The 25683-nt window shown below is 49.4% G+C and overlaps 1 protein-coding gene across 3 annotated transcripts in view; it reads left to right on the forward strand.

The window, feature by feature from the left end:
* DSCAML1 (DS cell adhesion molecule like 1) overlaps positions 1–25683 on the forward strand; it is a 309373-nt gene that overhangs the window by 182242 nt on the left and 101448 nt on the right. For all 3 annotated transcript variants that reach the window (XM_007522968.3, XM_060179994.1, XM_060179995.1), the window contains one exon: positions 23149–23295. In XM_007522968.3, coding sequence (XP_007523030.2) covers positions 23149–23295 — 147 coding nt within the window. The remainder of the gene's footprint in view (positions 1–23148; positions 23296–25683) is intronic.

Below are 25683 nucleotides of genomic sequence, written 5' to 3' on the forward strand. Positions count from 1 at the left end.
TCCCTGTTTTTCATGACAGCTGCCTGGACTGGAATTGTTGCAGCTGTCTTGAGGAAGCACTTTCCTTCTAAAACTGAGATTAAATGTGTCAGTCTTTTTGTGTAAAATTCCCAAAGGGCCCCCCATCATCTCCAGGACAGCCCCCAGGCTTCCTCTAAGCTCACCTCACCTTTCACCCCCACCTCAGGAGGTCTGCCAGCTTGAAATTCCCCCATCCTGTCCTTTGTGTTTGCCCAAGGAGTCCCCAGTGCTCAAAAGGCCCTTTCCTCTCTCTCCTTGCTGTGTCTTGCACTAGGCTCCACACTCACCTGCAGTCTTGGGCGGGTGTCCCTCTCACTCACATCTCATCCACTAAGTCATGCAGAGTTGGCTTCCTCTGGTGCCTCAGTGCTTCTCCTTTCCCTGGGGTCTCAAGGAGGGGAGGCAGGGCACAGTGTGGAGGCGAGGTGTGAGCACTGCAGACCTGAGCAAGAAATTGCTTGGCAAGTTCAAAGCCAAGACACACACACACACACACACACACACACACACACACACACACACACACCAGCAAGGCCTGCAGACAATCAGTCCCATTGGCTTCATGTTTTCAGGTGGATTAAAATCACGGCAATTGCAGCAAACTGCCTCCTCCCAGATGTTCAAGAACAAAGTCTTTTTGCACAGGGTAGAGAAGCTTCTCGAGAGGACTGCAGGCTGCCTGGATAGGAGTAGGCTGTGGCCCCCAGGTACACATCTGAGACAGGAGAGGGAGTTAAGCTTCTCTCTTCCGCCTTGCAGATCCCAAAATAAACCCTTCTAGTGGACACCGAAAAGCTGCCGAGACAGGTAACCCTGCCCCATGCCTGTCCCCGTCAGTGCCCTGGGAGCTCCTGGCAGCTATGCCACTGGCACTCTGTTTGATGGCAGGCCAGTTCCGATGGGCCTCAAACCTGAAGGGCCATCCTTGGTTTGTTGCAGAGCTTCTGTCAGCACCGCGGAAGCTTGCTCAGCCTTTGAACGCCGAGTTAGACGGGCATCCGGCACAGATGCCAGTGGCACACAGACATCAAACACAACCATTTCTCCTTGTTTCTTCCTTCCATTGCTCAGCTGCCTGGCCCCAGTCATGCGTTACCTGATTTCATCTCCACCCTGAGAACAGTCCTTGCTCTCACCCAGTTCATCCAGTCAAGAAGCAGCATAAACTTTGTCACTTTCTGTTTCTCATTTCTCAATTCTCCCCACACACTTTTTGGGGCCCGCCATAGTAATTTCCCTCTTTTCCCCACCACTTACAATACTTACTGCTTTTAGATTGTCCCAACATGGAGCAATTAGTGTAATGGTCAGAAAGTCCCTTACAACTCAGCACAAATTCAGCAAGTGTGGTAGGCAGCCGGGGGGGGGGGGGAGGGAGCAGGGTGCTAAGGTGGCACAGGTGGTGGTAAGGCCCTCAGGGTAGCCAAGAAGGCTTGGTTTTGCTCTGGCACAGTGACATCTGAAAATATAAAAAATTTTGCATGGAAATGAGCTTTTCTCTCTTGTTTTTAAAATGCAGCTATCCCTGAGCCTCGCCCACTTCCTCCCCCTCTTTCACTTCCCTCTGTTCTGTGTCTGAAGTTTCTGGAACAACTGGAGCTGTGCTATCCATCTCCTGTGGTGCTGACTTCCTCCCTGCCATTGCTTTTCCCTCTTGCCTCTCCTCCTCTTGCCTCTCCTCTGTACAGTTAATATGATCAAGCCCCCCACATTAATAGCCTCTCTCCAGAACTGGCTGGGGGGAGGTGATCTGTCAGTTCCCACCAACACTACCACAGCCTGGGAAAAGGGCCTGGTGCTGCGGTAACTCCATGTTGTTGGCACAGATAAGGTGCTCTGATGAGTAGCAACTGTCATTACCTTGTATTTTCTGCATCAGGAATATCTGTAATATTACTGTGTGATATCTGCAAGCCTTCCGGCACCTCTGGGATATAGATATAATGAATACACACACACACACACGCACACGCACACATACACGCACACACACACACATGTACACACATGGGCTTAGAAAAAAAGAAATGTGAACCCAGAAAAAGCAAAGCCTCTGCATCCACGCATTCATTCACAAAGTGCCTTCTCCATCTTCAGTACTTACTGCTGAAACAAATGGTGTGCTGTGAATAAGGTTTGGGTTCTTTGGGCCCCCAGGGAAGGACATCACGCAGTCATGTCCCTGGACACCCTGGGCAAGCCCAGAGCCCAAGAAAGTCTGTCCCTCTGAGTCAGGTTGCTGGCAGAGGACCCCCTTTGGAGATCTGTGACACACCATACTTTCTTATCACTGTCTCTCCTACATGTGGTACCACTGAGGATGCTCCCCATCTCCTCCCTCCTCACCTCATCCCATTACCATCCAATAGAGCCCTCCTCCTGGGCCTCTATGCCCAGGGACTCACTGCAGGCATTCATTGTCTCACTTCACATCCTCCATGACATACTGCTGGGGCCAAACTGACACATTCTCAGGGAGCTGATATGTTAGTGGGAGAAGCACAGAGAAACACATCCCTGATCATAGCCAGCTCATGGTGCAGTAGATAAAATGTTGTACTCTCAAACACAAGGTCCCAAGTTCGATCCCCAGTGTTAGTTCCAAAGTGTTGCTCTGGTTCTCTCTCCCCATCCCTCTTTCTCACAAATCAGTGAACAAATCTGGAATGAGAAGGGACACATGCATGAAACTCAGTTGCAGTGCAATGGTGGCCAGCAAGCCCAGGTGCTCTGTGGGTGTGCAAGGGATGTCAACCCCAGGTCCCCACAGGACTCTCAGAGAAAGCAAAAGGTCAGCCCCAGCCTGAAGGCAGGCTGCTTGTAGGGACAATGGACAGACAGACAGGATATAAGTAGACTATCAGGGGACAGGGCAGACAAATGTGCCAAGGCCCAGAGGTGAGGGAAAAAGAGACGACAGTAGGAACAGCTCTGGGTGTGGAGTAAGGTGGGGGCAGGGGCACGGGCAGGAACCTCAGCACTAAACCCCCATGGCATACTCCAGATTTCACTCTACCCACAGTGCAGAGCCAAGGCGGGGTTTCAGGAAGGGATGGCAGAATGATGGCATGGTCTCACTGGCGGAGTGTGAAAAGCCATCTGGCTCTGCTCCTCATCTTGACAAAGAAACCAGAGCTCATACAGGGGGCTCAATGGCCCAGGATCTCTCCATCTCCCCATCACTGAGCAGCCACTGGATTGGTTAGAACCACAGCTTCATACCCCATTGGGGAGGGGTCTGCAGGCACTGGAGGGAAGGCTTAGCCTTGTCCTGCTCTGCCTGGGTTCAAGGAGAACAGCACACTCCCAGATGGCAGGCTCCTACATAGCATAGTTCCCCTCTATTCTGGGAGGGCCTGCTCACTGGCCAGCAGCCTGAGGGCCCCTTTCCACTCCTGGGCAGACCCCAGCCCAGTCTCCAGAGAAGCTGTCAGTCCAGGCCAGCAGAGATGTAGAGGTTAACCTTTGTCAAGCACTTCCTGCCACTGCCTTGTGAATTATTCACTGAATGAAGATGAATTTCATAATAATCAGTAAAGCCTCTGAGAAACTGGACAGAGGGGCAGCAGGGGTGCCCACATACCCAGAGGAAAAGCTCTTCTCCCAGAAGTAGGAACAGGGGGCAGACTTTGATGCCAGTGTACTCTGACACTCCCAGACCAGGGGCATCTACCAAATCTGGTATAAGAAGCTGGTAACTCAAACCAGTTACACAGGAGTTAGAATTGATGCCACCTTCACAAAGAGGCAGGGCAGAAGCAGGATGCCTCCTCCAAGTTCTAGAAACTTCTAGAAGGAGCCTTCACTAGGACTCAAATCTGGGTTCTGATCTGGCTTACCCTTGAATAAACTGGGTCAATCCAATCTTCTTAGATGTAAGATAAGATTATTGCAACTCACCCTGTCTAATTCATGGGGCAAAGTGTCAATCAGGTGAAGAGTGGCTTTGGTATAAACCTGCTTTATGCCAACATGAGGTGCCGTGAGGATATGACAGCAGAGAAAGGATGAGGATGGTAGCTGGATCCCTGAGCGTCACTTCACTGCTCCAGGTACATGCCACGTGATTAGATGTGACATGCTCAATACACATCATTAATTAGATACTATTGTTATATTTTCCATCAATACTATCACTAATGAATTGTAGCCCTTTCTTTCTCACCCTTGAATTCTTTAATATGTCCTGGGTCAAAGCAGTGTGTGTGTGTGTGTGTGTGTGTGTGTGTGTGTGTGTGTGTGTGTGTGTGTGTGTGTTACTTGTTTTATTTGAGAGAGAGATAGAGGGAGAAAGACCAGAGAACACTGTTCAGCTCCAATTTGTGGTGGTGCTTTGGATTGAACCTGGAACCTCAGAGCCTCAGGCATCAAAGCCTGTTGCATAACCATTATGTTGTCTCCCCCACCTTGCAAGCCCTCATCTTTATAACTCTTGACCTCCATCCTGCCTGCCACTTGCAGCTATTTGTGGACCTTCTCCAGGCAGAGCCTGCCCCTCCTGGGGCCCCCATTCACCTGAGGAGCTCTGGCTTGGGGACTGGAGCATATCTGGACTTGGGCAAGCCTCTCTCTCCCTACCCTGGGTCCCCGTCTCCTCCAATCAGTCTGCCTGTATAGTGCCGCCACTGAAGTCTCTGTCCTTGTCTAGACTGTCCTTCTGAAGCTGTCTGTCCTCTCCTCAGCCTCAGCACTGCTGGCATTCTGTAGTGGATCCTCCTTAATTGGGCTGTCACGTCCATGTGGGATGTTTACCCTCATCTCCAGTCTCTACCCACTAGATGCCAGTGGTGACTTTTCCCACCTGTGACAAGCAAAGATGTCCCCAGACTCTCAGGGAGACCACTTGAGAAGCACTCTCTGTATCGATGGTCCCTCCTCCACCCCCTCTCCCTGTGCTTGTGCCTTCTCACTGCCACCACCACCACTACACTGACTGATAAGCACTGAGCACTGAGCACCTTCTCTGCCTTGAACCCCTGCTCTTTTCTTTTTAATTGGGGGAATTTATGATTTGCAGTAAATATAGTTATTGATACATGGGTAAGATTTCTTAATTTTCTGCAAAATACTCTCACCCTCAGCCTAGATCCTCCTCCACCATCATGCACCAGGACCTGGCCTCCCCCGCCCCCTCCTTTGCTTTGGTGCAATACAGGAATCCCTGCTCTTTTATTTTTCCTCTCCCTCAGGCCACCCAAAGCCAAGGCGAGCTCAAGATGGAGCTGAAAATGCAAAATGCAGGCAGTGAAATGCTTTGCTGGTGCCTGGGGCCTCTCCTTAATTTTCTGCTCAGATGAAAGGCAGGAGGGTTGGTTGGGTTGAGTGAGGGGGGCCAGGTCCCCCAGAAGGGACATTTTCTCCAAAGAAGATCCACAAATGGCCAGTAAGCACAGAAGAAGGCGCCTGATGTGAGTACTCAGTGAAGTTGGGGTTCACTCCTTAGCCAACACCCATCCCCCCAGCCCTGTGGATGACAGGAACCTCCTGAGGGGAGGAATTGGGCGGGTAGGGTTCCTGGGGCTCCATGTCCTCACTCTGCAGAGTACAGCTTACCATGGGGCAGGTGGAAACTACAGAGTTGTCAGGGGTGGGGGCAGAACTAGCACTGGGCACTTTCGGCCTGATCCTGGGAAGTCACCACCTGCCCAGGTCCCCATGCACTTAACCTTCTGTTCAGGTCACTGGGCTCTTACTGGTGTGTCTGGGAGCATCTCCTACCCCTTCAGCCTCTCCACAAAAGACTGCGAAGGAATTTCGCCCCCTTCATGGACAGACCCCTCAGCCAAGGTCTAGTCCAGCTTCAAGCCTGCCTGGCCCATCTGGTGTAGCCCTCCCGGGGATCCAGCCCATGGAGTCACATTGCTCAGCTGGGAAGAACCCAGTGACTTCTTTGATGCTCTCCGACATGAAGCCAGTTTCCCTGGTGCTAACTAAATGGAGACTGTGGGCTGCTGGGCTCTGGGGGCACAGCTTCTGAAGAATGCCGCACTCCCCTCTGCAGCCTAAGTGCCCACCGTCAATTTCTCTATATCCTCACCCACAACTGTTTGTTTATTTATTTATTTATTTATTTATTTATTGGTACTTTTTGACAACCATCATCCTAACTGTTAGAAGGGGCTTATACATTGTGCTTCCATTTATATTTCCCTAATGAGTAGTCACAACAAGCACCTTTTTCTGTGTTTACTGGTCATTTGTAGATCTTTTCTGGGGAAAATGTCTAGTCCAGTTCTTTGATAATTCTTATGCCAGGTTGTTTGTCTCCCTTGCTAGGTCCTCGGTTGGATACATTCTGGATATTGGGATATTCCCTTGTCAGATGTGGGCTTCTCCCCTCCCCATACCTCCTCACTCTAGGGACCATGTCCTTTGGTGCACAGAAGTTTGAGATTTTGATGCTGTTCAATTGATCTACTTTTTCTTTGGTTGGTGGTGCTTTGGGCATCATATCCAAGAAGTGTTGCCAAGCCCAGTGTCGTGAAGTTTCCCTCTGTGTTTTCTTCTAAGTGCTTTTTAGTGTTTGCTGTTTAGATCTTTGCTCCATTTTGAGTCTCCACCCTTTTTTTGTTTGGAAAATAAGAGCTTTTCCTGTAAGCCCTTCCTCACCCTCTACCCCAACCCTAGCTGAATGTCTTCTCATCACCTAGAGCAGACAGTGAAAGGCACTTTGATGACATAAACAAAAGGAGGGGACTGGAGACTTGATACTGGTAGACAGTCAGTTGTGCCTTCCCCACTCACAGTGTGAGGGGCTTGGACCATGGAAATAAGTATGTTTTTTTTTTACTTCTCATTTCATACAGCACCAGGAAGGAACCTGAGAAGTGCTCTACAAGTTTTTATTGGATGCTCAACTGGCTTCTCTTTATTATCTGAAGCCTACACATTCTAGGCCCACCTGTAGCCCAGAGGAAGCCTATAGGCCCTGCCCACCCTCACTGTTTGCAGTGGTTGGGAGGTACCCATATGGGGACCTTGTCATTGTTCTGTGGCTCTGGCCCCTCCTCAGTTGACTGCAAAGCCTTTTTTAAAAAAAATTATTAGTGATTTAATATTGATTTACAAAATCATGAGATAGCAGGGGTATAATTCTGCACTGTTCCCACCACCAGAGTTCCGTGTCCCCATTCCCTCCATTGGAAACTGCAATAGTTCTCCCAAGATCACAGGTATAGATTGATGGTTATTTCTACAACTATCTATATTTATATATATCCTCCCCTTTTTCCCCCTATGGTCCACCCTTCTCTTCCTTTCTAAATCACATCTATACCTGCTACTACTTTCGAATGTCCTTTCTTTTTTCTCCTTCTCTCTCTCTCCAGGTCCTGATGGAGTTGGAATTTACAGCCCTGTGGTCATCTACGCCTAACATTTCTCTCCCTCTGGGAGTATGGACCAAAATTATTATTTTAAATTTATTTATTTTTATTTTTGCAATTTTACTAGTGACAAAATTTACAAAATTATAAGATAACAGGGGTATAATTATGTACCAGGTCCACCACCAGAGTTCTGTATCCCTATTCCCTCCCTTGGAAGCTACAGTAGTTCTCCCAAGATTGCAGATAGGAGTTGACTATTATTTCTATAACTATATGACTATATTTTTATATATTAGCATATTTACACACAGAGACACACATATATACACTAGCCATTTCCTATAATCCTGTCCCATTTCTAAGTCACATCAAAATTCTTTTTTTTAATTTTTATTTATAAAATGGAGATATTGATAAGACTATAGGATAAGAGGGGTACAATTCCTCACAGTTCCCACCCCCAGAACTCCATATCCACTCCACTCCCTTGAAAGCTTCCTTATTCTTTATCCCTCTGGGAGTATGGGCCCAGGATCATTATGAGGTGCAGAAGGTGGTAGGTCTGGCTTCTGTAATTGCTTCCTTGCTGAACATTGGCATTGGCAGGTTGATTCATACTCCTAGCCTGTCTCTCTCTTTCCTTAGTGGGACAGGGATCTGGTGAGGTGGGGCTCCAGGATACATGGTGGGGTCACCTACCTGCCCAGGGAAGTCAGGTTGGCATCATGGTATCATCTGGAACCTGGTGACTGAAAAAGAGTTAAGATATAAAGCAGAATGAATTGTTGATTAACCATGAACCTAAAGGCAAGAATATTGCAGATGAAGATTTGGGGTCTCCATTTTGGAAAAAGCTAGCAGGTCTATTTTAGGTATATTCCAAGGGTCCATGACTTTACTAGTTTTTGCCTGAGTCTTACAGCTGACATGCAGATGGACCCAGGTTACTGTCTGGGGAGATGGTATCATTGTTGGAAAAAGGACTAGAAAGCTGGATCAGGGAAGAGAGTAGCTCCCAAATATGGGGAAAGTGTATGAATATTGCTAACTGTAAAATCCATTGACTTGATCTGGGACTCATATTCAGCACAGGAGCCTATGTAACCTCTGCATCCCTGTGTCCCTGAGCTCACCTTCTGTGGTCTTGGCTAAGAACATTTCAGGCTGCACTAATTTCAGGACCCATCTTCCTCGGGTAGTAGGTAGAGTATGTTGTCCAACCTCCCTTTGGAGAATGGAGCATTCCCTACCATTGTTTATCCACATTGAGAGCAAGGTCCTATAGGGGCCCACAAAGGGGTCTATTATGTTGTTCCTGATAGATATGACCAGTGACTGTGGCAAGAGGAGCCTGTTAAAGGTCTAGGCCCATCATGTCTGTGTGGGAATCCCAGACTCCCTGACTAGGGCCTCAAGTGAATGAGTGGCCTGGTAGTGACTAAAGAGTCATCATTAAAGTATGTCAGTCTCTTGCCCTTCTTCAGCTTTTGTAGTCCTTACTTTGTCTGACAAGGTTAGCTTTGGAGTGATTGAGGGATGTGTAATAGGAGGTAGGTGAGGAGGGTATCTAGGTCTAAGTAGAAAGTGTTTCATTAGGTACTTTAAGGTCACATCAAAGTTCTTTATGGGGTGCAAAATGTAGGAGTTCTAGAATCTATAGTTGTTTCCTCACTGAACATGGGCATTGGCAGGTTGATCCATACCCTTAGCCTGTTTCTGTCTTTCCCTAGTGGGATAGGGCTCTGGAGAAGTGAGGTTACAGGACACATTGGTGAGATCTTCTGCCCAGGTAGTTCAGGATGGAACATAGCATTTTTGCAACTTGATGGCTGAAAGGTGGTAAGATATAAAGCAGGACAAAATGTTTAATAAACAGGAATCAAAAAGTAGGAATAGAGCAGATGAGAATAGGGACCATAAATGGAAAGAAGCTATTTTAGGTGTGTTCTGAGGGGCCCATGACTTTAGTAATTTTGCTTCTTGAGGAGGGGACTTTGTCTCTGGCCTCTCTGGATATTGTGTGCATCCTGGACCCTTCTTCGACAGACTCAGACTTGTGCAGCTGGAATTTCCTGTGGTTGCTTGGTCAAAGTGGTGGGAATGACCCTGGGTTTGAGACTCCAGGTTCAAGTCCTGGCTGCCATTTCCAGCTTTTTTTTTTCACCTCCAGTAAGACAGCCTGCTGCCTCAACTTCAAAATATCAACAGCCATCACTTGCCTTTGCTTCTCATCTCATGGAGTACAAAACCCTCTTGCTTACATTATCTTTTCTAATCCATATGAGGACCCTGTGAAGTAGTGGATCTAATCTCTCTTTTCAAGAGGAGACAGTGGTCGTTCAGAGAGGTTAAGTGATTTGCCCAAAGGTATTCAGCTGCTAAGTGCCAGAAGGGACCCTCTGAGTCAAACCCCAGGGCCTGGCATTTCCTGCCCTGCCCAACCCCTGGGGAAGGAGGCTGTGAGAATTAAAGAGAAGTCGGGACAGCATAGTGCTTTGCAGACAAAAAAAGATGTTCTCTGCATTCACAGAACCGGAAAGGAATGATCTTAGGGATTCTCCCCACCTCCACTCCCAGGGAGCAGAACTAGCAGGCTGTGGGCCCAGGACTCCAGATGCCTGCCTGCTGGTCACAACCCCCACTCCCTTCCTCCTGCAGGTTCCCTCTTTTCTCCTTCCCTCTCCAGGGCAACCCTTGTCCCACTCTTCTCTGCCCCACTCCCCTGCTGCACCGCACCTCCCTCCTCTAAATAGCATAATAAGTTTGATAAGAAATTGTCTCGTTAACAAGATTAACCACGGAAATCTCTTGTCCTCTCCCATTCATTCTGTAAGGCGCCTGCCTCCTGTCCTGTAATTTGCTGCTGATATCACAGGCCCAGCCACCTCAGGGATATTAATTCTTCCCTGTCCTTTGATCCTGTGACTACTGATAGGCCCCCCACAGCCACTGCAGGGCCAAGAGGCTAAGTGGGAAATTACAGGAGGTCCTCATAGTCTGTGTCCCCTCAGAGGCAGCAGTTACCCCCTTCCTGCCCCACCTTTTCCCACCTGAGCTTCCAGTTCTCTGGGGAGCAGCTACCTCCAACTAATGGACCAATATGCAGATGGAAAGGGGGAAGCCTTGAGGGTGGCTCAGCAGGTACAGTGCAGGACACGCATGACGTACACCCCAAGTTTGAGTCCACTTGAGCAAATGAATGAGCAAGTGGTGCTTTGGTGGGTCTCTCTCTCTCTCTCTCTCTCTCTCTCTCTCTCTCTCTCTCTTTCTCTCTCTCAACACACAAAGAAAGCTGGAGTTTAGGCAGCAGCAGTAGGATTAGTAAATGCCCCACAATCCAAGCCTTCCTTCCTCTCTGCCCCCCCCCCACCATTTGACCCTCAGCAGACTCCAGAGGGCACTGCCAAGTCATTGAGATGGCCTTGTGGATGGCAGGGCCCAGCATTACACCAGGGCTCACTTCCTGCATCTATGAGTTGAACAACAGCTTGCCCAGTCCTGGAGCCTCGGGTTTCTCAAGGGCACGAGAGAGAGAACAGTGCTCAGCAGAACCCATCCAACAAGGCTGTGGAGAAGGATACAGCATGCCCAGCCCAGGACAGGTGCGTGGATTGGAATTTCTGGGGTGAGGGATCTAGTCCTTGGGACTTAGCCTAAAATTCTTGTTTCAATCCTACACTCTTTTCTCCCTGAATTCTCAGTGGCTTCCATCTGCCAAAATCTCTTTCTTGCTATACATTTTAGGGGCCCAGAGAACTCTATGTTCCTTCAGGCACCCACATTTATTAGCAGGGAGAGGCAGCAGGAAAAGGAGCCCATTACCCATCCCGTAAACCATTGTGAGGGCATTTCTGGACTCAGAAGAGGGGAGTCAAAGCTAAATCTAGGCTAATTTGGAAACACTTTTGGAATTGATTGTGCAGAAATTGCCAGAATGAAGGGTGGGAATCGCACCTGTGTGGTAATGAGCTCAGATCTCAGATGCTGGGGGACCCCAGGGGTGGTGGCCCTCTGGACAGTGGGACAGGTGGGAGAACAGAGCCAAGAGGAGAGAACATGGGCTATAGATGGGGATGGCTTCACCGTGTGGAATGTGCTCAGGCATTTGCCCAGCAGCCTTCGCTGTGTGCCTAGCCTCAGTGAGCCCTTCTCCTCCTGTCTCATTTAATGTTTGTCCCCTCCCAAAGGCAACCTTTGTCAACAGTTCATGTCAATAAACAGAGCTGGGAACCAATGAGATAGTGCAGTAGTTGTGAACCATACTTGCAAGCCTGAGGTACCAAATACAATTCCTGGTGCTTACTGTGTACCGGAAGTGAGTAGTAGGTGCTCTGGTCTCCTTCTCTCCCTCCATCCCCCCATTATGTGATAATAAATTAATAAATCTTTTTTAAAAAAAGACAAAAGACCTTGGGCTTCAGGTCAGGCATCACGAAGGGATTTGTCTCCAAGGAACCCCAGTTACGCTCTTTTCTTTTCTTTCCTTTTTTTTTTTTTACTACCACTGTTCTGCTCAACTCTGGCTTCTGGTGGCATGAACCAGTTATTCTGTTTTCTTTTTTTTAATTTTTTATATTATTTATTTTCCCTTTTGTTGCCCTTGTTTATTATTGTTGTTGTTATTGATGTTGTCATTGTTGGATAGAACAGAGAGAAATGGAGAGAGGAGGGGAAGACAGAGAAGAGGAGAGAAAGACAGACACCTGCAGACCTGCTTCACCGCCTGTGAAGCAACTGCCCTGCAGATGGGGAGCCAGGGGCTTGAACCAGGATCCTTATGCTGGTCTTTGCGCTTTGTGCCATGTGTGCTTTACCCATTGCGCTACCAACCGACTCCCAGTTATTCTGTTTTCTAACTGTGGCCTTGGGCAAGTAGCCAAATCTTTCCTTTCCTTCTCTTGACAGTGGATATTGTCTGCCCCTCAGGACTAAACTGACCCAACAAGTGGTGTATCAAGAACTGCACCTGTCATGTAATACAAGTCCATAAATAAGTAAGAGGTACTTCCCCACCACCTTCCCAGCTCCCCCTACTGAAGAGAAGCCACCAGTGCATTATTTTTAAATCAGCAATTAAAAGCGTTTGCCCATTGCAGGCCAGGTGTGGGGTCTAGCTGACACAAGCTGGAAGTAAGAGGGTATTTCCCTCCTAGAACAGTGGGCTGTCATTTAGAGGTAGAGGCATAGAGACGGTGCTGTTTGAGGAGAACGTGAATGGGCTGGTGGAGTTAGGGCAAAAAGCTTTGTGTATTTCCATCATTTCAATGAGGCAGGAGGGTTTGGAGAACTGATAAGACACAAATGTTGATGGGCCTATGAACAGTTCCCCCTTTTCTTGATAAGCTCCCAGGATGGCCCAGCTGATGTGCTGCACAGTCACACTGATTATCCCATAAATACGGAGGGTAGATGTTCTCATTAGGAAGGTAGATTGCCTCTGATGTGTGAGCTGCAAGACCATGGAGGATTCTGAGAGGAGGAAAGAGGGACTCGGGCACAGGCTAGAACCACCAGCTGAATGGACATCCCAAACTCCTCAATAGGCCGGGGAGCTGAGCTGTGTCTTCCATGGAGGTCTATAGTAATGATACACAGGCCCATTATTTAGTGAATAATCACAGGGCAGCCACAAGACAGCACTGTCATTCTTGTGACAAATCTCTGTAGGTCCTCTGCTGCTATTAGCACAATTTTATACCTCAGGAAACTGAGTGACAGAGGTTAGATAAACAGTGCCAGATCATACCAGTAGAGCCACAGTGCATCTGACTGCTCCATCACAGCCATGACAGCCCTGCAGCAAGACAGCCTTGTGGGAAGGGTCTTCTTAAGGAAGCAAGTGTGATCCGAGCTCCAAGGCATGACTCAGAGATGGGCTAGGGTGGTGGGCAGGCCTAGGGGCAGGAGCCTCACTCTGGAGCTTCAGGAAGGCCAGGGGGACTGGATGTGGGCCAGGCCAGACCCACGATCAGGCAGGGCTGGAGGATGAATGGTAGGCTTGGACTACTCTGGTAAAGATTTGGGTCTTTTTCCTAAGAAAAGCAGCATGGTACAGTTGGGGAGACAGCTCCATCTGCAGAGCACAAGACTCGCAAGCATGTGAGTCTGGAGTTCAATCCCAGACACCACATGTGTACCAGATGAGCTCTAGTTTGTTCTCTCTCTCTCTCTCTCTCTCTCTCTCTCTCTCTCTCTCTCTCCCCTTATAAATAAATCCCTTTGAGAAGAACAGGATGCTGCAGGAAGAGTGGTTTTCTGCATGATCACATGTCTATTTTAAGAGGACATATTTGAGGACAGTGAGGAAATGAGTAAGATGAGATCACAAGAAGATATAGACACATAGTGGGCACCCTTTCCCATGGTAGGCCTTCTGTGGTGCACTCAGGGCACTATGGGGAGAAGGCTTGCAGGGCTGAGTGGGCAGGGGGCATTAGGTGAAGCTCCTACTCCTTTTACTGCAGTCTTCCAGAATAAGAGAGAAATCTCAGGGTCTCTGTACTCTTCCCCCCTCAGAGGCCTGAGATGTGGACTGGTCATGAGGATGGGGGATCAGAATGGTGGGAACCACACATCAGATGTGAGTACTGCTTGGCCACTACCCTCTACCTCCTCTGGGCCCAGAGATGGGACTCTGGGCCCCTGTCCCCATCCACTGCCTGGCTGTTGAGGTTTTCTGGCAGCAAGGTTGCTCTCCCAAATGGTAATAACAGTTATTCCTATTACACCACGTGCATCTGATACATGGAGTGAAGAGCTATGAAGCCCCCCATTGGGGACCATAAAAGTGGGGGTGGGGGCCCAGGGAGGGTGGGGGATACTGCTCCATTGGGCTCTGCCATATGCAGCGGTAGGAGGCCTGGGGAAAGAGGCTGCTTTCAGCACCCTGTTATTACAGCATCTTGTTCCCATAGTTTGTGCAATAAACCTCTCTTCCACTCCCCCTCCCCACCTCTCTTCTCTTCTCTTCTCTTCTCTTCTCTTCTCTTCTCTTGTCTCTCTCTCTCCCTCTCTCTCTCTCTTTGTCCCTCTCGTTCTCTCTGTCTCTCCCCCACCCTCCTGTTTTTTTTCATCTTCCTCTCTCAGCAAATCCATTTAAATGCAATTCTATTCTTAAAGCGCCCCTCTCATGCATGTCTAATGAATGTCAGGGAAATGCTATTACAATGGGGCTGAGGAGGATCTGAGCGGCAGTGTGTGTACAAGTCATTTGAAAGGAAGCCTGGGAGCGCTCCAATTTTATTACAGCATAATTAGAAATAAAATCTTGTTGCAATAGGAGAATGAAAGATGTGTGCTAATCCGGTGGTGGAGAAAGATAGAGCTGTATTTAGAGAAGAGAGAGAGAGAGAGAGAACCAGCTGCAGAGACTCTGACTTCTCATCCAGAATCCCCTGCTGTTCTTCCTGAGACCCTCCTCGCTAGGCTCCATGAGGCCCCAGCTCCCTGGGGACAGGGCCAGAGGCCTTGCTTATGCCCTTCCAGCTCTCAGCTGTCCCAGCTACCATGTGATACAGGGCAGAGGAGCCTGGTCTCCCTGGTCATCACACCCTCAGCTCCTGAAGGCTGGGACCTAGGCCAGGGTCTGATCCTTTCCTTCATAAGCTCCCTCAGCCCTTCAGCACTCCCTACTGACCAACCACCATGCCCCAAACTGTGCTGGGTACATTTTAAAACCTCCTGGGCTGGGGAGATAGCACAGTGGTTATTCAAAAGGACTTTGTGCCTGAGACTCTTGAGTTCAGTCCCCAGCACCACCATAAACCAGGGCTGGGCAGTGCTCTAGTAGGGAAAAAAAAAAAAAACTTTCTTTAATCCTCCCAGGAAACAGGGCCAGGGAGACCAAGAGGCTCCCCAACCTCATCCAGCTACAAAGGGGAACATAGTTCCATAAACCCAGGCCTTTCTGAGGCAGGAGCTAGCCAGGTTTGCTGGCTCCTCCTAAGGCCTTAAGATACCCATCCCCCCAGTAGCCCCATTTCCCTTAGAGCCTAAAAGGCAAAGATAAAATGAGGGGCTGGAGGTTGATCCATGGCTCAGTGAGTTACACCACATGCCTTACTAGTGTGAGGCCCTGGGTTCAATCCCCAGCACTGCATGAGAGCACCATGGATAGCACCAAGGAACTCCATGGATGGAAGAGCTGTCCGTGCTTTTCCGATCCCTACCTCCCTTTCTGTCTAACAATAAAAGGGAGGAGGCTTGCCCATCCTCCTTACAAGGAATAAAGCAGTGAGACTTGAGGATGGTGGCAGCTTGGCATGACCAGGCCAGAGGAGGCACAGGGGTCAGGGCTGTATATCCATGTAGGTGACTGCCCCAGGGGTCACGTCTACATGGCTCTTGTGATCAGCACCCACAGATCCCCCACTGAGGTGAGGCTGGGAGAGGGAGAGACCCCAACCCCTGTCCAGCCAAGAGCAAGGGTATCACAGATTCATGGTAAAAGGGACCCCTGGGAGGTACATGCAGAGAAGCGGGGGCACAGAGGAGGTGCTGAGACTTGCCAGAAGCCACACAGCAGCTTAGAACCCGGGCTTGTCAACTTCAAGTCCCACCATGCTGTCCCTGAATCTGTGTTTCCTGAAGAGGAAACATTTTTAGGCCACACCACTCTTGGGAGAAGAGCCTGGGACCTTAGAAAAGCAAGGCTGGGTGGAGGCACAGGTGGGTTCAAGGGGCCTCTGCCTCCGTGCCCTCAGTTCAAGGTCAACCAAGCTTTGGAACTAAGGCAGCATGGTTTGATTGAGCCAAGGGGTGACCTTCCAAGTTCTTGGGGGGCTCCTTTGCCAGAAAGCAGGTAGCTCAGCCTGTTGTCTGTCATCTGTCATAGGAAGACTGTAAAGTTGCGACTCCTGCGATGGCCCGGCATCAGCATTTTTTCCTCTCCTACCATCAGGACAGGGCCAAGCTTCTGGCTGTGTGGCCTGATGCAGCCTTACATAGTGGGGTCTCCATTCAGCACACATCCTTGCTGCCTAGATGTGTCCACCTTGCCCAACTTCAGTCCTGTGAGGAGGTGAGCTAAACCCAAAGACAGTCTATCTTGCCATTTACAGTCTGACCCAGATTAGCCATGGGGCCTTCGGTATCTCAGTTCCCCCTAGGGTTATCCACAGTAATGTCTGAGTTGAGGGTTTGCTTGCAGGTAAGATGAAATCTTCCCTGTGATCCAAGGTCCCTGCCCAGGACCAGCCCCCTGTCCACCTTGTGCCAAGAAGTGTTAACTTCTGATCCTGGCACCTGCTTCCCTCTCAGTCCCTGCCCCCCATCACACTCTCTTTGAGCCCAGCCTGCATGGTTCACCCAGTGATCTCCGGCACCACTTGCCTCTGTCCTGCTCCCTGCCCCTGCCCTAAAACCTTCAACCCAGTGTCTTCACAGAGCAAGGCCCAACTGCAGGATCTAACCACTGGAAGGGTCCTCTGAGACTGTCAGTGTGGATGTGAAGAGTGTATTGGTTTTTTGGGTCCGCCATGTAATAGTGCAGATGGGAGCAGCGGTTCAGAGAAATTGTTTCTCACGGTTCCAGAAACTAGAAGTTCAAAGCATCAGCACGTTTGCTTTCTCCCAGCTTTTGTGTACAGCCACCTTCTCTCTGTGTCCCCATATAGTCATCCCTTCTGCCTCTTCCTCTTCTGATAAGGACCCCAGTCATGTTGAGTTAGGGCTCCACTTTCATGACCTCATTTAACTTTAATTACCTTCCTTAAGACCTAGTCTCTCCAAACAGTGCCTTGTTTGCTTGAGACTTGGACATTAGAATTTTGTGGGGACACAGGAAGGACCTAGGACTTATAATCACCAGCACTAGAGCTGAGACTTGAACCCAAGTGGCCTGCTTGCCTTTCACATCCAACATGCCTTGTTTCATGCTTTGTTCCTCGGGGCCAGGCTGGAAGTCATTTTTTGCCTCCACAGTTATTGCAGGGGCACAGTGCCTGCACTACAAATCCACTGCTCCTGGCAACTATTTTTCATTTGCTGCTGTTGTTGTTGTTGTCATTATTGCTGTTGTTACTGTTGTTGTTGCAACTGCTGTTGTTGGATAGGACAAAGAGAAATCAAAAGAGGAGAGGAAGACAGGGAGAGAAAGATAGACACCTGCAAACCTGTTTCACCACTTGTGAAGCGACCCCCTTCAGGTGGGGAGCTGAGGGCTCAAATTGGGATCCTTACACTGGTCCTTGCACTTAACATCATGTGTGCTTAACCCAGTGTGCTACTACCTGGCCCGCCTCAAGGAGACAAGAGAAGGACACACTGGGCCTTGAGCTTTAGAAACCCAGGCTGGGGGCCAGGCAGTAGCACAGTGGGTTAAGCGCATATAGTGTGAAGTGCAAGGATACCCGGTTTGAACTCCCGGCTCCCTACCTGCAGGGGGATCGCTTCACAGTTGGTGAAGCAGGTCTGCAGGTATCTTTGTCTCCCCCTCTCTGTCTTCCCCTCCTCTCTCAATTTCTGTATGTCCTATCCAACAACAACACCAGCAGCAGTAACAATAATAACAGCACCACCACCAACAACAACAACAATGGAATAAATGGCTGCCAGGAGAACTGGAATCATAGTGCAGACACTGAACCCCAGCAATAACCCTGGAGGCAAAAAAAGAAACCTAGACAGGCAGGTCCCTCAGGGAGCTCACCATCTGTAGGCGTCACGGAAAGCAGGGTGCTTTGCAGAGTCACCCCAAATAGCTCCCTGCAGGTGGTGAAGGCTGGATCCCCATATGGGGTTAATTCCTTCCAGCCAGGTGGTAGTGGCCCCCCCCATAAGGGAGCAGAGCAGGCTTGGAGGGAGTTGTGGGGAAGGGGTGTAGGAGTTAATTACTCTTGTGAGCCATTCCTGTCCTGTTGACACAGTAGCTGGTAATGCCTTCCTTATCTTCTGGCTTTCCTGCTTCAAGAAGATACCCAACAAAGAGTCCATAGAAAATAGAAATAACATCCAATCCAAAAGACATGAAGCACTAATTCACAGAGATATCTGCATCCTGTGTTCATGGTTGCACCCCTCACAGCAGCCCTGGCATGATAGCAGCCTGAGTGTCCACGGACAGACTCCTGGATAAAATCTCTATGGGATATATATACTTGATGGAATACTACTCAGTCATCCAACAAAAGATGTCATTGTACCTTCCAGCACAAAAGAATTGGAACTGTAGGTGACTGTGCTAAGTGAATTAAGTCAGAAAGTGAAAGAAAACTATGGAGAGGGTTGATACATGTGGAATAGAGATAAGTAGAACAAACAAACACAGAAAATAATAATCAGACTAGCTTTTCAATTTTGTGTAATCTATAGATAGACATCAAGCAGGATGGGAAGGGAGCATGGGGGCTAGCTAGGCAGAGGGTCTTTTTGATGTGATGGCACTGGGACTAGTTTGAGTGGTAGGTGTGCTGACGTGTGTGTGTGTGTGTGTGTGTGTGTGTGTGTGTGTGTGTGTGTGTGTGTACACGTGCTAACATGTGCAAATTTCCCTCTTTTTATAAAAGCACGTCACAAGTATGCAGGGCTCATCCTCACCCAGTAGTACTCCATCTTATCCTGACTACATCTACGGAGTTCTCGCCTCTGACCAGGTCACAGTTATACCCTGTGATTAGAGTGTGGCAGAGAGTCGGGGTTGCAGTCCAGTCTGCGAAGGCCCAGTCCTGGGCTGCTCCCCCACCCTGGGTGGCCTAGCAACTCTGTCCTCTCCTCACTGAGCCCCTGTCCAGCCTTCACCACCCCCTAGCACTGCTGGTCTGCTGCACTTGACAGAGACATTATTGCCATACTGTGGGGTTCCAGAGGGCAGAGACCAAGGCTCAGTCTTCTCTGGATCCCAGTCCAGACCTGCAGGTGCTCCATCAAGGCTTGACAAACTGAACCAAGCTGAACTGAGGGGCTGAGAGCACCTTTGGGAGGTGCTGAGAGCACCTTTGTGAGCACCCCACTGGCAGAAGAAACCAAACAAAGGGCGGCTGACCTTGTATTCTACCCAGAAGAGCCGTGCTGTTATTCTAGGAGAGTCAGCCTGGCTCAGAGCCATACCATTCACTAACCATGTCACTTTGGGTGGGCTTCTTAACCCCTCTGTACTTGGGTGAGTAGTGAAATTTAACTCGTTTCATTCAATCAATGGCAAAGAACTATAGAGTTTTAATGGGGTGATGTGTGTAAGACCCTTGGCCTGACTACCACAGGTGCTCAACCAATATTTAGCTTTTGAAAAAAGGAGAAGAGGAGGCCAGGTAGTGGCACACCCAGTTGAGCACACATGTAACAATGTGCAAGAACTCAGGCTCAAGCCCCTGGTCCCCAGCTTCAGGGGGGAAGCTTCATGAGGGGTGAAACAGTGCTGCAGTTGTCTCTCTCTTAGTGGGTTTGAGTATATACTCTGCATATGGGTGGCCCTGGTACCACAGAAGAGCACCAACAACAAGTCACAGAAATCCACAGATGGTGGAGCGGTGTCTGACATGTTCACACTATGTCTCTGTCTCACTGGCTCATGAAAATAAATACATTTTAGAGGCTTTTTCCAGATCTGCAGGAGAGAGATGTGGTCTGAGAGCCTAAGGGAAAGCAGCCTCCCCTGTACCCCTGGGGGATACTGCTGGCATTGGGGTAGAGCCCTTCTATGGCCCCAGATGTCCACACCCCTGGCCACTGACGGCCATTGCCTTCCAGTTACAGTGTCAGACAGAAAGGACACCAGGGATGGGGCTGGTGTTGGCATGGAACTAACCTAGCCCAGGGCCAGGAGAGGACAAGCTGCAGCTCCCCAACCTAGCACAGCAGGTACTACTGGGGGTGCCAGAGTATATCAAGTACCCCACCAGAGCCAACTACGGAGTGGAGCCCTGTCCCCCCACCTCCACAGGCCTCTGGCTCACTCCCTCCTTCCCCAGCAGGACCCATCATCAGATTCTTATCCAACAAGCAGAACCCATGTCACACAAGCCCCTCAGAGAGGATTACCATAATCCCCCTGCTTCTCCTTCCCCTGCCCGCTGCCCGCTTTGTTTCAGGAGGAGCAGGAGTGAGGCGAGGTGTCTGGAAATGTTACTGCAATTAAACATGCACGCGCGGGGGGGGGGGGTGCTGGCAGGAAATGAGGACAATGAAGGATGTGAGACATCAGATGCAGCAGCTGCTTGTTGCCATAGAAACCACAGCTCCCCATCACTGGCTGCAGCACCCCTTGCCAGCTGCAGGTTTCAGTAGGGCCCAGTGCTGCACCATGCTGGGGTGCTGGGCACGAGGGAGCTGGGGTCCTGGCAGCTGGGGTGGACTCGGGGCACTTGTGGACCATTTGTGATTGGCAGCACCCGCCCCTGACACCGCAGCCAGTCCTAGTTACATAATAAATGACACCAGAGCCTGGCATCTGATTTGGGGGTGTCACAGCACAAAGATAAAGCAGCCCACTGGAAGTCTGGGGGCACCTTCCTGTGGTCCTGCCTCCAGCATGGAGGAGGTCTCTCTGTGTGTCTGTTGGGATAGAGGGGGTCAACAAGCTCCAGATTCCAGAGGACTGGCAGGCAGCCCGAGGCTGAGTGCTCAGCCAGCAGGACCCCCACAAATGCTGCTCATCTGGGTACCTGAGAAGCCCCAACCCTGGTCCACAGAGCAAGGTGTCAGGGGAGAGGGGGAACCTGGGGGCCTAGGAGGTGGCTCCACTACAGGGCACCCGTCCTGGCTGAGTGAGGCCCCTTTGTCACCTCTGTCACCGCAACAAAGACAAAAACCAGTCCAACTCCATAGATGGCGGAGCAGTGCTTTACTCCCTCTCTCTCCCATAAATGTTGGGCCAGAGAGGTAACTCAGGGCTAGAATACACATGTGAAGCACTGACTTCGCCCTCTGGCACCTCGTGAAAGATAAAGAAAAGGAGGATAGGGGTTTCAGACACATCTCACCAGGTAGGGCCTGTGCCTTGCCATGCACACTGACCAGGTTCAAACCATAGCACCACATGGCAAGTGGCCATAGCACCAGGGAAAGCTCTGGCTCTGTGGTCTGTATCTGAATGAATAAATGAAAAAGAGGCATTGGAGTGATGAAGTCATGGGTGTATGAGGCTCCAGTTTTGAAAAAAAAAAAAAAGAGCAAGGGAGAGATTATTATGGCCTCTAATGGACTGCATGGAGAGTGTGAGGCAGTGTTGTGATAGGGCCAGCGCCCCTCTCCTACTCCATCTCTCCAAATGCTGTCCCAGGCTGGGGGGAGGGCAGCCTTCTCTCTTCTGCCCTCTGGTGAGCTGGCTGATGGATTCCCTTGGCCTACATCAACCCTGCATGAAGATCTGAGGGAGTGAGAGAGAACTGGAGATAAACTAAGATGTCTTAAGAGGTCATGGGCTGGCAAAGCAGCTCACCTGGGTAGTGCATGAGATCCAGGTTCAACTCCAGACCCAATCACATTGCAGGAGGCTTTGGTGCTATAGTGTCTCTCTCTTTATCTCTGTCTCTCTCTTGTCTGAAAAAAATCAGACCTGAGCAGTGAAGCCTAGGTGATAAAACCAGAAGAGAAGAAAATCTTTGACTAAGGGTTGAAAGATAACCTAGTAGAGTGCATGCCTTACCATGCCGAGGCCCTGTGCTTGAGGCCCCATCACCTTATGGGGGAGTCGTGAAGTCTACATGCCTGGATGGCAGGGTGCAGCTCTGGTGTCTTTCCTTCTCTGGGAATGTCCTCCCTTCTTCTCTCTTGGAACAAAGAAACTTCTCAGCAGGAGGGGGGTGGCTGGCTGTGGCACACCCGCTTAAGCTCACACAGTACTAAGCTCAAGGACCTGCGCAAGGATCTGGGTTTGAGCCCCCTTGCTTCCCAACTGCGGAGGGGACATTTCACAAGAGATGAAGCAGGTCTGCAGGTGACTGTCTTTTTCTCTCCCTCTCTATCTCCTCTTATCTCAATTTCTGTCTGTCCTACCTACATAAATAAATAAATAAATAAATAAATAAATAAATAAATAAATGGCTTCCAGGAGCAGTGGATTTGTAGTGCAGGCACCAAGCCCCAGCAATAACCCAGGAAGAAAAAAAGAAGAAGAAGCTTCTCTGTGGTATCACACATAGAAGAGGCACTGAGCTTATTCTCTAGTGCTGCTTTAAAAACAGAGAAAAGGACTTTCACTTTCCTCAGCTCAGTTAGAGGGGCTCAAGGAGCCAGAAGACCTGAGGTCCTATTGACAGACCACGTGACCCAGGCCTATCAATTTGTCCCTGTCTGCTTCCTTCTCTGTGGAGTCGAGATGGTACCTGAACTGTTGTTAAGAACAAGCAAGCAGTGGAGGTAAAAGGGTTCTGCCAACTCTTGAAAAAACAGTTAGGGAAAAAGAGGGCTAACAGACACTAAGTGACCACACCTGTGTGTGATACTCTTGTCTTGTTTTGCTAATCCTCACATTGCCTTTATGAAGCATTACATGCAGCTCACTGACTAGATACAGCTCAGAGAAGTTGAGTGACTTTCCCAAAGTCACACAGCATACAGGTAGGAGAGCCTGATCAAAAACCAAATTGTGATCTGTCTTTTAAAGTCTGACATTTTACCGTGAAATCCTGTAGCAGCTACATGTAAGGGAATAATTACTGTAATTTCTTTTTGCTGGCATGTCAAGTCTTCTCATGCACAGGAAATGCTCCCTTGTCTTTGAGACTACACCCCCTCTCCCTATACTGGCCTACCCTCCCCAGGCTTCAGTCCTGGACGGGGGCATGGTAGCTGCCAGCCAGAGCTGATTCCAGCCGTGTGTCCAGCAAGGGCGTAACAGACCATGTCCTGGTTGTATCTCCAGAAAACAGGTTTTTTATTACTTCCCATGGCGGGCTGTACATCTCTGATGTGCAGAAGGAGGACGCTCTCTCTACCTACCGCTGCATCACCAAGCACAAGTACAGTGGGGAGACCCGTCAGAGCAATGGGGCTCGCCTCTCCGTGACAGGTAAGCCAGAGGGTATGGGGGCACCCAGAGATGGAGGGCTGGCTGGGACTGGGAACTCAGGGAAAGAAACTAACTTACAGAAGTATGAGAACCACAGCTATGGGGTATCCTCCATGCACAGACTCCAGTAGGGCCAGGGAAGTGGTTCAGCAGTACAGCATATGGCTTGCACACATGAGAAGGCTTAGATTTAATCCCCCATCATCCCATATGATGGACTTGCATCCTGGTATTTCTTTCACTCTCTTTTATTAAAAAATAATAATTAAATTTAGGGCTGGGGAGATAGCATAATGGTTCTACAAAAATACTTTCATGCTTGAGGTACCAAAGATCCCCAGTTCAGTCCCCAGCACCACCATAATCCAGAGCTGAGCAGTATTCTGGGGGAAAAAAAATAACTTAATTAAAATTCCCAGAGAAATGTTACCAGACGTAAGGACCTGGGTTCAAGTCCCCTGTCCCCACATGAAGGGAGGAAGCTTCACAAGTAGTAGAGCAGTGCCACAGTTGTCCCTTTCTCTCTGTTTCTCTATGTCTCTTTAAGAAAAGGGAAGGCAGGAAGGAAGGAAAGAAGGGAGGAAGGAAGGAAAGAAGGAAGGAAGGAAAGAAGGAAGGAAGGAAGGAAGGAAGGAAAAAATTTGAAAAAAACCAGACCTGAGCAGTGAAGCCTAGGTAATACAACCAGAAGAGAAGAAAATCTTTAAGGGTTGAATACATGCCTTACCGTGATGAGGCCCTGTGCTTGAGACCCCATCACCTTATGGGGGAGCCATGAAGTCTACATCCAGGAAAGAAGGAAGACCAGTGGGAGTGGTGAATCATCATGATAACACTAGTGACAAAAAATAAAATCACCAGAGAAAAGAGCTCCAGAGGGAGGAAATTCCCTTCTAGGTGTCTGTACCTTGATGAGCTGAGCCCTCCTGCAGAGCCACTTATCAAATTGAGAGGGTAGGGGTCCCATCTCTCTTCCCTTCTGCTTGCCTTTGCATTGTGATGGTCATAGATAAAAACCTGCTGTACAGACCACGTGGTGATTGGTCGAGATTGAGAAGACTACCTTAGAGAGGGCTTTGCAGTTCCTCACACCTGAGCAGCTCTCCTGCTCAAGAGAGCATGTATAACTTTGCAGTGGCCTACCTCATGACAACTGAAAATAGGTAGAATATAATTCACAAACAAACCTGTCTCTAAATTAAATAAAGGACTCCTGTCCTGTAATGACGATAGTCTTGGGAGGGATGGGTCTCATTGAATTTCATCATATGTGTGCACCAAGCACCACACATAGTGTGCATGGAACACTGCTTTTCAGGGGGAGAAAGGTAGATTTTAGAGATTATGGGACACTTGCCCCAGTTGTCTAGCCTGTGAAAGAACCAACCAGAACCCATGGAAGGGTCCCATAGTAGATACCAGATGCCTGGTGTTGCAGGAAGAGAATCATCTAGATTTGACAGAAATCCACTAGCCAACCACAGGCACCACAGTGCACATTGAGGGCGTTTGTCTGAATCAGTCCCATTTCAGTTTTTTTATTAATTTATTTATAAGAAAGAAGAGAGAGGAGAAAGAGAGGAGAGAGAGAGGAGAGAGGGGGAGAGAAGAGAGGAGAACAAAGGAACCAGAGCATCAGTCTGGCACATGGGACACTGAGCATTGAACTCAGGAGCCCAGGCCTGACATTCCAATGCCTTATTAACTGCATCTCCTCCTGGGGCTGCTTGTCCCATTTCAATTTACCTAAAAGCTCAGGGGATCGGGCGGTGGCTCAGTGGGTTAAGTGCATGTGGCGCAAAGCACAAGGACCGGCGTAAGGATCCCGGTTCGAGCCCCCGGCTCCCCACCTGCAGGGGAGTCGCTTCACAGGCGGTGAAGCAGGTCTGCAGGTGTCTATCTTTCTCTCCCCCTCTCTGTCTTCCCCTCCTCTCTCCATTTCTCTGTCCTACCCAACAACGAACAACGAATTGCGTCAACAAGGGCAATAATAATAACCACAACGAGGCTACAACAACAAGGGCAACAAAGGGGGGGAAATGGCCTCCAGGAGCGGTGGATTCATGGTGCAGGCACCAAGCCCAGCAATAACCCTGGAGGGGAAAAAAAAAAAACTCTACAACTCCCTGAAGCTCTGGCCCTGACATCTGCTGCTGGAGAGAGGGGAGGAAAGTGGTTGGGGGCAGGGGGAGGGGGAGAATGAACTGATAGAACATCTGGGCTTGGGGCTGAGACCCAGAAAATCACCAACAGCCTCCCTGGGCCTCTGGAAAGCAGCTCAGTTGGGGTGCTCTGTGGTTGGGATAAACATATCCTGACTATTGGATGGCTCACCTAGAGCCTCTGCTCAATGCCTGACACATCTGGAGGTGGCACCAGAAGAGCAGG

This window comes from Erinaceus europaeus, chromosome 20 (genome assembly GCF_950295315.1).
Source record: "Erinaceus europaeus chromosome 20, mEriEur2.1, whole genome shotgun sequence".
NCBI classification, from domain to species: Eukaryota; Metazoa; Chordata; class Mammalia; order Eulipotyphla; family Erinaceidae; genus Erinaceus; species Erinaceus europaeus.